General features: G+C 47.6%; 1 protein-coding gene across 3 annotated transcripts in view; it reads right to left on the reverse strand.

The window, feature by feature from the left end:
* The window catches only part of VWA8 (von Willebrand factor A domain containing 8), a 678,220-nt gene that overhangs the window by 208,384 nt on the left and 457,642 nt on the right, over positions 1–12,194 (reverse strand). For all 3 annotated transcript variants that reach the window (XM_077483183.1, XM_077483182.1, XM_077483184.1), the window contains exon 26: positions 481–686. In XM_077483183.1, coding sequence (XP_077339309.1) covers positions 481–686 — 206 coding nt within the window. The remainder of the gene's footprint in view (positions 1–480; positions 687–12,194) is intronic.

The raw sequence follows: 12,194 nt of genomic DNA on the forward strand, positions 1-12,194 counted from the left end.
TCGTAGTCCGGTCAAAAAGACCGCCCCGAGGAGAATGACATCACTTCCTCCTTCCTGTGTAAACAATACACAGGGGAGGAAGCTTCTCATTGGCCAGGAGCGATCCAGAGGGGGTGGCCGAAAACGAACGGCCATCCCCTCATCACGGAGCGCTCCTGGACCGAATCGGACCGCCGTAACCAGCGGGAGGGGGTCCGATGGGACCCCCCACCCGCTGGAAGGCAATCACGTAGATGTACGTGATTCTGCCTGCCTGTGCCATTGTGCTGACGTACAATGGCAATACGGCGGTCCTGAAGTGGTTAAATTAACCCTAAGAAATTTACAATAAAATAAAGTCTTCAAAAGTCAAGCATGTACAGCAGTTATAAAAAGCAATGACCAAAGTCAAGATATTCTTTCTTTTTTGTTCATTCCTCACTCATCCATATTACACTGGTAAATATGAATAGCATTCTGCTATGCCGATTCTTAGGTTACCTGCAAATGTTTCACTATATTGACAACCTCACGGGTTGAGTATGGATATGTAATAATTCCTTGGTCTGCCATTGTTCGCAATTCACCAAAGGCAGCTACTAGTTTCTGCAGCACAGCATCAGGCACATTGGGTCCATACTGTCTCAACATAGCCAACTCCGATTGTGGTACTGGATTATCCACTGCATGGCAGCTAAATATATCCCCTGTAAATAAAACAACACAAAGTCAGACCAACTCTATGAATGGGATGCAGAACTAACACAAATTTGCTAAAACAACTTTTACAGGCAATTTACTGTACAAATTACATGATATTTCTCAATAACCTTTTTATACTTTGGTTATAACAGTTTAGCGCATGGGGTGGGGGAATTTATCAAAACTGGAGCAGTCCAAATCTGGAGCAACTGTGCATGGTAACCAATCAGTTTCCATTTCAGACATTTTTATTAGTTGTTCTGAAAAGAATACAGATAAAAGATCACTTGGCAGAGAAGCGAACAATCGATGCATGCTCCATACATGTAACAAAAGTGGCATAACCAATCAATTTCTATCTTCAGATTGTTCAGTTAACCACTTCAATACCGCCGTATTGTCAAATGACGTCCGCAGATGGGATCTCCCATCCTGGGTGGACGTCATATGACGTCTTCTGCTTCCCGTGGGCTACTGTGGGCCCGCAGCGCGTTGATCAGGCACGTACCTCGGGACACAGCCCCTCCCCGATCAGGGTAAAGAGCCAATGAAATAGCAATTTCATTGGCCCTTTACTGCATGACTGGCTGTGTCCAATCACAGCCGGTCACTATGCATATTGGCGTGCACGGCCCCGGGTGTGCAGTGTGGCGATCGTGGTTGAGGCTTTTCCCTCGGACAAAGCCCAGCCCCAATCAGGGTAAAGAGCCAATGAAATTGGCTCTTTACCATGTGACCAGCTGTGATTGGACAGAAATGTAAACACACCATGGGTAACGGCTGTTACTGGGTTCTCCTCCTCACACACCGATCCAGTCTGAGGAGGAGTTCGTGATTAACAGTTTTACTGTGAATATACTGTGCCCAGATTGCCCTCTCGAATAAAGAGGACCTATCATCAAAACCATCTGAGTACCTGTCTGAGCTCATCAGAGTACCTGTCATCCATCCATCCCATCAGAGTATCTGTCATCCATCCATCCCATCAGAGTATCTGTCATCCATCCATGCCGTCAGTGTACCTGTCATCCATCCATGCCGTCAGTGTACCTGTCATCCATCCATGCCGTCAGTGTACCTGTCATCCGTCCCCGTCAGTGTACCTGTCATCCGTCCCCGTCAGTGTACCTGTCATCCGTCCCCGTCAGTGTACCTGTCATCCGTCCCCGTCAGTGTACCTGTCATCCGTCCCCGTCAGTGTACCTGTCATCCGTCCCCGTCAGTGTACCTGTCATCCGTCCCCGTCAGTGTACCTGTCATCCGTCCCCGTCAGTGTACCTGTCATCCGTCCCCGTCAGTGTACCTGTCATCCGTCCCCGTCAGTGTACCTGTCATCCGTCCCCGTCAGTGTACCTGTCATCCGTCCCCGTCAGTGTACCTGTCATCCGTCCCCGTCAGTGTACCTGTCATCCGTCCCCGTCAGTGTACCTGTCATCCGTCCCCGTCAGTGTACCTGTCATCCGTCCCCGTCAGTGTACCTGTCATCCGTCCCCGTCAGTGTACCTGTCATCCGTCCCCGTCAGTGTACCTGTCATCCGTCCCCGTCAGTGTACCTGTCATCCATCCCCGTCAGTGTACCTGTCATCCATCCCCGTCAGTGTACCTGTCATCCATCCCCGTCAGTGTACCTGTCATCCATCCCCGTCAGTGTACCTGTCATCCATCCCCGTCAGTGTACCTGTCATCCATCCCCGTCAGTGAACCTGTCTTCCATCCCGTCAGTGTACCTGTCATCCATCCCGTCAGTGTACCTGTCATCCATCCCGTCAGTGTACCTGTCATCCATCCCGTCAGTGTACCTGTCATCCATGCCGTCAGTGTACCTGTCATCCATGCCGTCAGTGTACCTGTCATCCATCCCGTCAGAGTACCTGTCATACCATGTGAGCATCCATTATCCCATTGGAGTACCTGTCATGTGATCCCCTCAGGAGTACCTGTCATGTGATCCCCTCAGGAGTACCTGTCATGTGATCCCCTCAGGAGTACCTGTCATGTGATCCCCTCAGGAGTACCTGTCATGTGATCCCATCAGGAGTACCTGTCATGTGATCCCATCAGGAGTACCTGTCATGTGATCCCATCAGGAGTACCTGTCATGTGATCCCATCAGGAGTACCTGTCATGTGATCCCATCAGGAGTACCTGTCATGTGATCCAATCAGGAGTACCTGTCATGTGATCCAATCAGGAGTACCTGTCATGTGATCCCATCAGGAGTACCCGTCATGTGATCCCATCAGGTGTACCCTTCCCGTGAGCCCATCAGGAGTACCTGTCCCGTGAGCCCATTAGTAGTACCTGTCCCATGAGCCCATCAGAGCTGTGCAGCCGATTACTACCTAGGTGCAGCCCATAAGTCCCTGACATTTAGCCCATCGGTGTCAACCATCATACAGCCACAATGTCCAGAAATGTATACACTCCAGAAGAGGCATATCAAATACTGAGCCGGACTGATGAGAGCAGCGGGGAGCTCCCACCGCCCAGTTACAGTTCTGATTCAGATAATGGTTCGGAATATGAGCCCAAAGGCAGTACATCAGTATCCGAATCAGAGGAGGAAGTAGTTTGTCCAAAAAGAAGACGGTCTGAAGACCAGGCAGCGACCAGCAGTGCCAGACACACCAATGGCCAATTGGCAAATGTCAACGGCACTAGACCCTAGGAGGAGAGGCCCAGTACGAGCACTGCCAGACCCCAGGAGGTAAGGCCCAGTACAAGTGCTGGAATTTATTCCCAAAGAATTAGGGCCCAAACCCAGCAGTCCCCCCCCCCTCCCAAAAATCATCCAGACTTGGATAAATTATATAAAATTTGTCCACTAATTGATTTTTTTTTTCTCCAAGAGGTTTGCCACACTTTGGGAATCAAGCAGTATATCCCCAGTAAGAGGGCGAGGTATGGTTTGCAGCTCAACAAGCTCTGTGAAAGCTCCACCGGATATGTGCATGCATTCCGCGTGTACAAAGGCAAAGACTCCCAGCTCTAGCCCCCTGAGTGTTCACAGTACATGGGAATAAGCTGGAAAATTGTGTGGGAATTGGCATTTCCACTCTTGCAAAAGGGGTATCACATTTATATGGACAATTATTATACTAGTTTGCCCCTTTTCTGCCACCTATACCTGAAGAATACTTTGGCCTGCTGTACAGCAAGAAAAAACAGAAAGGGCTTCCCACAGCGTCTAGACACCACAAGGCTACAAATGGGGGAATCGACAAGCTTGAGGAACGAGGAAGCGTTGGCTGTGAAGTGGAGGGATAGGAAAGACGTATACATCATATCTACCATCCATGATGACACCTCGGTGGAGAAGAAGTGGTCCCTTTTGAAAGCCTTCCTGTATCCACAAGTACAATAAATTCATGGGGGATGGGGGATGGAGGGTGGGGGGAGGAGGGAGGGGGATTAAATGATAAAATGTTGCAGTCCTATCTATCAACACGAAAAATCCTCTTCTGGTAGCAAAAAGTTGCAATTTACAAATTTTTCATTTGCCCATGTATAATGCTTTCATTACCTATCAAAAATTGATGGAAACATTCAACACCTTCCTAAAGTTTATTGAAGACATTGTCACTGCCCTGAAAAGTACTCACTATGACTTTGTCAGCAGACTACACGAGCGCCATTTTCCTGGCAATATTCCACCATCAGCAACCGGAAGAAGACGCCAAAAAAAAAGTCAGTGTGCACCAAAAGAGGAGTTAGGAAAGACACCAGTTTCCACTGTCCCCAAAGTCCTTCCCAATCTGGCCTTTTCATCAGAGAATACAAAGGCTAAACTATTAGCCCATATTTTTAATAGACTGTCACTTCCCCATTTTCAATTTCTGTCCTGAATATTTCCCTGGTGCCTTAACCAACCATATCATTGCCTTCCATGTGAAATGACCCTGGTCTGTTTATCGACTATGCCTCTGCCTGCCGTCTGCATTGTTTATCTGCCATGTTTCTGCCTTTCATGTTTACTGACCCTGGACTATTGGCTATGCCTCTGCCTATCATCTATTTCTGCCTTTTACCTGCACTGACCTTGGCCTGTTGATCCTGTTTTTGCCTGCCCCTTGGACTGATCTTTCACCTTGCCACACAGGGGTCTCACATATGTGAGGGGCTCCAGAAGAGTGTTCTGAGTTGAGAAAAAGTTTTTGTTTTTTTGTGTTCCCAGAACAGGGCCTCGTTGTCCGGAGGCTACAAAGAGATTTGGGTGGGAGAAGCCTCTAACCCTGTCCCCATTATTTTTTCTCAGCAATACAGATAAGTCATTGAAAAAAAATTGCATGGGGGTCCCCCCAAAAAACCATACCAGGCCCTTTGGGTCTGGTATGAATATTGAGGGGAACCCCCGAATCAAAATAAAAAAAAAAAATGGCATGGGGGTTCCCCCAAATTCCATACCAGGCCCTTAAGGTCTGATATGAATATTAAGGGGAACCCTGTGCCAATTTAAAAAAAAATTACATAGGGGTCCCCCTTCAAAATCCATACTAGACCCTTCAGGTCTGGTATGGATTTTAAGGGGAACCCCGTGCCAAAATAAAAAAAAATCCATACCGGACCCTTATCCGACCACGCAACCTGGAAGGCTGCAGGAAAAGAGGGGGGGTGAACCCCTTGAACCGTACAAGGCCACATGCCTTGAACATGGGGAGGGTGCTTTGGGGTAGCCCCCAAAACACCTTGTCCCCATGTTGATGGGGCCAAGGGCCTCATTCCCACAACCCTTGCCCGGTGGTTGTGTGGGTCTGTGGGCAGGGGGCTTATCAGACTCTGGAAGCCCCTTTAACAAAGGGACCCCCAGATCCCGGCCCACCGTTTGAAATGATAATGGGTACATTGTAACCCTACTATTTCACAAAAAAAGTGCCAAAATTCAAAAAAAAAAAAAAAAAAAAAAAAAAAAAAAAACATAAGACACATCTTGGGGCAAGTCCTTTATTAACCACTTAACAACCGCCCATTGCCGATTAACGGCTTCAGGGCGGTTGTTTAACTCTGAGAGGCCGTTAATTAACGGCCTCCCAGAATTCTGCTCTCGCGCGCCCCCTGGGGCGCGCACTCGAGAGCATCCGTGACCCCGGCGCATCACGAATCACGGTAAACGGCCGCTCAGCGCGGCCGTTTACCACGTGATCGCTCCGTCAAATGACGGAGTGATCACTTGTAAACAAACCGGCGTCATGTTATGACGCCGGTTCCTCCCTCCCCCTCTGTGTACCGATCGGTACAGCGGAGGGGGAAGAGATCGGTGTCAGCAGCGATGTGGGCTGCATCTGCAGTGCCCACATCGCTGCGCACCGAAAATTAACCCCTCAATTCCCTGCCAACACTCTGCAATACCCTGCCATTACTCTGCAATACCCCCATTACTCTGCAATACCCCCATTACTCTGCAATACCCCCATTACTCTGCAATACCCCCATTACTCTGCATTGCCCTGCAGCACTCTGCATTGCCCTGCAGCACTCTGCATTGCCCTGCAGCACTCTGCATTGCCCTGCAGCACTCTGCATTGCCCTGCAACACTCTGCATTGCCCTGCAACACTCTGCATTGCCCTGCAACACTCTGCATTGCCCTGCAACACTCCGCAATGCCCTGCAACACTCCGCAATGCCCTGCAACGCTCCGCAATGCCCTGCAACGCTCCGCAATGCCCTGCAACGCTCCGCAACGCCCTGCAACGCTCCGCAACACCTTGCAACGCTCCGCAACACCTTGCAACGCTCCGCAACACCTTGCAACGCTCCGCAACACCTTGCAACGCTCCGCAACACTCCGCAATACCCTGCAACACTCTGCAATACCCTGCAACACTCTGCAATACCCTGCAACACTCTGCAATACCCTGCAACACTCTGCAACACCTTGCAACACTCCGCAATACCCTGCAACACTCCGCAACACCTTGCAACACTCTGCAATACCCTGCAACACTCTGCAACACCCTGCAACACTCTGCAATACCCTGCAACACTCCGCAACACTCCGCAACGCCCTGCAACACTCCGCAACGCCCTGCAACACTCCGCAATGCCCTGCAACTCTCCGCAATGCCCTGCAACTCTCTGCAATGCCCTGCAACTCTCTGCAATGCCCTGCAACTCTCCGCAATGCCCTGCAACACTCCGCAATGCCCTGCAACACTCTGCAATGCCCTGCAACACTCCGCAATGCCCTGCAACACTCTGCAACGCTTTGCAATACCCTGCAACACTCTGCAATACCCTGCAACACTCTGCAACACCCGCCAATACCCTGCAACACTCTGCAATGCTCTGCAACACCCGCCAATACCCTGCAACACTCTGCAATGCTCTGCAACACTCGCCAATACCCTGCAATGCAATACTCTGCAACGCCATACTCTGAGATACCCAGCCATAGTCGGTGATACCCTGCAATACCCAGCCATAGACATCCCCCCCCCCCCCTCCCGCCGGTGCTTCTACCGAATCGCTAATACGATCAAAGACAGAATCTTTTTTTTTTTTTTTTTTCAGGCTTCCCAGCTTAGAGGTGAGATGTGGGGTCTTATTGACCCCACATCTCACTGTAAAGAGGACCTGTCATGCCATATTCCTATTACAAGGGATGTTTACATTCCTTGTAATAGGAATAAAAGTGATCAAAAAAATTATTTTTGGGGAAAAAAATGTCAAACTAAAATAAATAAAGTAAAATGAACAATAAAAAAAAATGTTTTTTTTTAAAGCGCCCCTGTCCCCATGTGCTCGCATGCAGAAGCGAACGCATACGTAAGTCCCGCCCACATATGAAAACGGTGTTCAAACCACACATGTGAGGTATCGCTGCGAACGTTAGAGCGAGAGCAATAATTCTAGCCCTAGACCTCCTCTGTAACTCAAAACATATAACCAGTAAAAAAAAAATTAAATCGTCGCCTATGGGGATTTTTAAGTAGCGACGTTTGGCCCCATTCTACGAGCGTGTGCAATTTTGAAGAGTGACATATTAGGTATCTATTTACTCAGCGTAACTTCATCTTTCACATTATGGAAAAATTGGGCTAACTTTACTGTTTTGTTTTTTTTTAAGCCCAAAACTGTTTTTTTTCCCAAAAAAAAGCATTCGAAAAATTACTGCGCAAATACCGTGCGAGATAAAAAGTTGCAAAGACCACCATTGTATTCTCCAGGGTGTTTGCTAAAAAAACATATATAATGTTTTGGAGTTCTATGTAATTTTCTAGCAAATAAATGATGATTTTTACATGTAGGAGAGAAATGTCAGAATAGTCCTGGGTGCTCCAGAACACCTGATGGCGCTCCCTGCATGTTGGGCCTCTGTATGTGGCCACACTGTGTAAAAGTCTCACACATGTGGTATCGCCGTACTCGGGAGTAATAGCAGAATGTGTTTTGGGGTGTAATTTGTGGTATGCATATGCTGTGTGTGAGAAATAACCTGATAATATGACAATTTTGTGAAAAAAAAAAAAAGTAAAAAAAATCTTGATTTTGCAAAGAATTGTGGGAAAAAATGACAACTTCAAAAAACTCATCATGCCTCTTACTAAATACCTTGGAATGTCTTCTTTCCAAAAAGGGGTCATTTGGGGGGTATTTGTACTTTTCTGGCATGTTAGGGTCTCAAGAATTGAAATAGGCCGTCAGTACTTCAGGTATGATCAATTTTCAGATATTGGCACCACAGCTTGTGGACTCTATAACTTTCACAAAGACCAAATAATATCCACCAATTTGTACTTATTTTTACCAAAGATATGTAGTAGTATAAATTTTGGCCAAAATTTATGAAGAAAAAATTACTAATCTGCTAAATTTTCTAACAGAAACAAAGAAAAATTCATTTTTTTACAGAATTTTCGGTATTTTTTCCTTTATAGCACAAAAAATAAAAAACCCAGCGGTGATTAAATACCACCAAAAGAAAGCTCTATTTGTGTGAAAAAAAGGACAAAAATTTCATATAGGTCCAGTGTTGCATGACTGAGTAATTGTCATTCAAAATGCGAGAGCACCGAAAGCTGAAAATTGGTCTGGTTATTAAGGGTGTTTAAGTGCCCAGTGGTCAAGTGGTTAAAAAATAAAAAAATGAAAATGTCCCACGAAGTCCATTCATCTTCTCTCGCTCTGCCCAAGGACCGGAAATAATAAATAAAAAAGATCCACCTCCATGGGAGGCACCCATGGAGGTGGACTGAATGAAGAGGAGAGGAGGGTAGAAGGGAGAAGAAATAGGAAGGGAGGAAGAAGAGCAAAGCAGGACATAGGACATGAAGAAACCGAGGGAGTCTTGGGATATAGTAAACATAGAAAAGTGGAATGCATCACTGTGTGGGATGTGAGGCTCACAACGGGGGTCGGATGTTGGCCAAGACAGCTGTCTTAGCAATGTGCCAACACAAAGGGAGAGCAGTGGTCCGTCTGAACCACAAGCCTACTATGAAATGTTATAATCAACTTAAATATCATTAGCACAAGACCTAATGAATTTCTGAAAACATAGTCAAAAGGAACAAAAAACCCCCAAAACAATAGTCCATATAAGACCTATAAAAGGTATAGGAACAAACATCCCTCGAGTACCCGGGGCCACCAACTACAAGCGGGTCAGCCCAAAGTGACCGAGCGGGCAAAAATGCATGCTCAGCACCTGTAGTTCTATCAAACCACAGGGCAGGAATAGAGAACTTTGTTAAGGAGAAAGAAATTACAACCAACAAGGTAAACGCTAGAGTTCCATTACCCTCCCACCCTGTAACGTTCCAGGAATCACCAAAGGCAGTTACAGCAGATGATAGCCAAATGAACAATCACAGTTCCTGAAAGAAAGCAGATGCTGTTCCTTGTAGGTCAGCGATAGCTTCAGGGACACCACGGAGGCAAAGATTCTTCCTGCAGGTCCTATTCTCTGCATTCTCCAATTTATCCCTCATGGCCTCTAGTTCAGCTGACAGTTTGTCAACTTCCTCCTCATGACCCTCTAACACAGTGGTAGCTAAATCCATGCATTGTTCCAACTGATTAGTGCGGTGGCGTATCTCTTTAAGACCCCCTCACTAAATCAGAGGAAAGCTTGCGGGAGGCCATAGTGCTATCGTCCTGTACAATATTGCGCAATTTGGTCAGCAAGCCATCAGAGTCTGCGGGCAGAAGACTCCCCATATATGTGGGGAATTTGTCAGCAGGTGAAGCTGGATCTGCTGCAGAGAGCTGGGTTGCGTTGTCTGTCTCCGGAGGTTCGGGCACTATCTTACCTTTGCCCTTGCCTGAGGCTGGAGAGGCCTTATTGAGCTGCCAGTTTTTGTGCTTCTGCTTGGAGGAGTGGTATATAACTGGTGGCAGCCTGGGTTGTTCAAGCCACGGGAGGTGGATGAGAGGTGTCTGTGTGCGGTCTGTGCCTGGCTAGATTTGTGTGTTCGTTCCGACGGCACAGAACAAGGAAATCAGGCATCCATCTTCCTCACTCATGCGCATGCGCTGAGGCTTTGACATTTAGAGTATATCATACAAGCCAAACAATTTTTATTACAGCAGGGAAGGGTGAAAACCCCTGTTACTTAAATTTTTCTGTCCCTTCCATTGAGGAGATTTTACTTCACTTCCAATACCAAAAATGTAACAGAAAACCTGAGGAAATCTCAAAAAAGCTAGGGAGAATCCCCTTTTAGACAGCTGTCTTCTGATCTGGTGTTTCTAGTCCTTCTCCAGTGACAACTGTATCATTTTGGATTTCCTACAGCTTTCTGTCTCAGTCTCAGTATTCACAGAAAAAACTGAGAAAAAGAATTTCCCTAACATGAATGCAGGCAGCAATATTAATCCGACAGTGGTCCTAACCCTACCCCAATCCAAAACTACAGAACAATGTCTTAACTATACAAAGGTAAACTCAGGTGGCAGTTTTCTATCATAAAAAAAATCCTGTTTTTTAGGGCCCCATTTCTGTCAATTACATGCAACACTTTGGATGTCCATTTGCAATCGAATAGCAGTGATGTCTGTGAGCTTGTCATTGATTTGTACGGGTTCTGATCACACACACCTGCATGGGAGACTAACTACAGTGTCTTGAAAAAGTATTCAAACCCCTTGAAATTTTCCACATTTTCTCATGTTACAACCAAAAGTGTAAATGTATTTTATGTGATAGACCAACACAGCTTTGGGGGACACTTGAGCATGCTCAATCCCGAACTCCACTCTGTGTGTCAATAACGCCGCGTATACACGATCGGACTATCTGGCGGACTTCGTTCGGCGGACAAACCGCTGGACTTTGTAGCAGAGATCCGCTGGACTTTCCGAACAAGTGGACCTGCCCACACACAACCGGACTTTTCACCGCCACCGCCTTCTTCTCCCTTGCAATGTTGACACTACACTCTATCTGGCCGCAATGTCACATGGTGACCCCACCCCCCGAAAGATGCTGGGACTGTGACATCATAAGGGGCGTGGTCACTATGTGAGATCGCCCAGTGACCCCGCCCCTTGTCCCTATATAAGTCGCCACACGTGTCCCTGCCATTGCAGCCAGAGAGAGTGGCGTGTCAACATCGCAAGAGAGGAGAAGAAGAGAAGAAGACAGTGACGACAGAAGACCGGGCTAACGTTAGTAAAAGAGCTAGCAGAAGATAGCGGAGGCCGGGCAAGAAGAACCGAAGAGCGGGACAAGACCATGAAGTCGGAAGAAGACCCCCGGATGGCGGCGATGATGAAGAAGAAAGCCGGGCTCCTTCATTAGTAAAAGAGCTAGCAGAAGATAGCGGAGGAGTCCGGTGAGAAGACCCCCCAAGACGGAAGAAAAGAAGACCACCGGAGCTGTCCAATAAATTAATTAAAAAAAATAGTGTTGTGTTTTTTTATTTACACTTTTTTCCCCCAGGTGAATGGGTAGGGGTACATTGTACCCCATACTCATTCACATAGGGTTGGGGCTTATTAAAGGGGGCTCCCAGATTCCGATAAGCCCCCCACCCGCAGACCCCGACAACTAATGGCCAGGGTTGTCGGGAAGAGGCCCTTGTCCTCATCAACATGGGGACAATTTGCTTTGGGGTGGTGGGCCCGCCTTCCCCCAAGCACCCCCCCCATGTTGAGGGCATGCTGCCTGGTACAGCTCAGGAGGGGGGGGTCGCTTGTCCCCAACCCCTTTCCTGACCGGCCGGGCTGCGTGCTCGGATACGGATCTGATATGGACTTTGGGGGGACCCCCATGCAGGTTTTTGGCGTAGGGCTTCCCCTTTAAGTCCATACCAGGTGACCAGGCTAGCAACGTGTCAATCTCGCTGATGGAGGCGGCGACATTGACTTCCTTCCCTAGTCCCGTCTACCTGGAGTAGTGTTCAAAATTAACTGACTTTTCCCCGTGTGTGGGCAAGTCCATTCATTTCAAAAGTCCGGCGGACTAGCACACAGACGGGCGGATTGTCCGCCGGACTGCCAAGTCAGACAATTTTTCGAATTCTCTTCAAGTCCGCTGGACTTTTGGGGAAAAAAGTCCCCTGGAGCCCACAC

The sequence above is a fragment of the Lithobates pipiens genome, unplaced genomic scaffold, assembly GCF_037356315.1.
Source record: "Lithobates pipiens isolate NorthernLeopardFrog02 unplaced genomic scaffold, aLitPip1_a1.2 Scaffold_16, whole genome shotgun sequence".
Taxonomy (NCBI): Eukaryota; Metazoa; Chordata; class Amphibia; order Anura; family Ranidae; genus Lithobates; species Lithobates pipiens.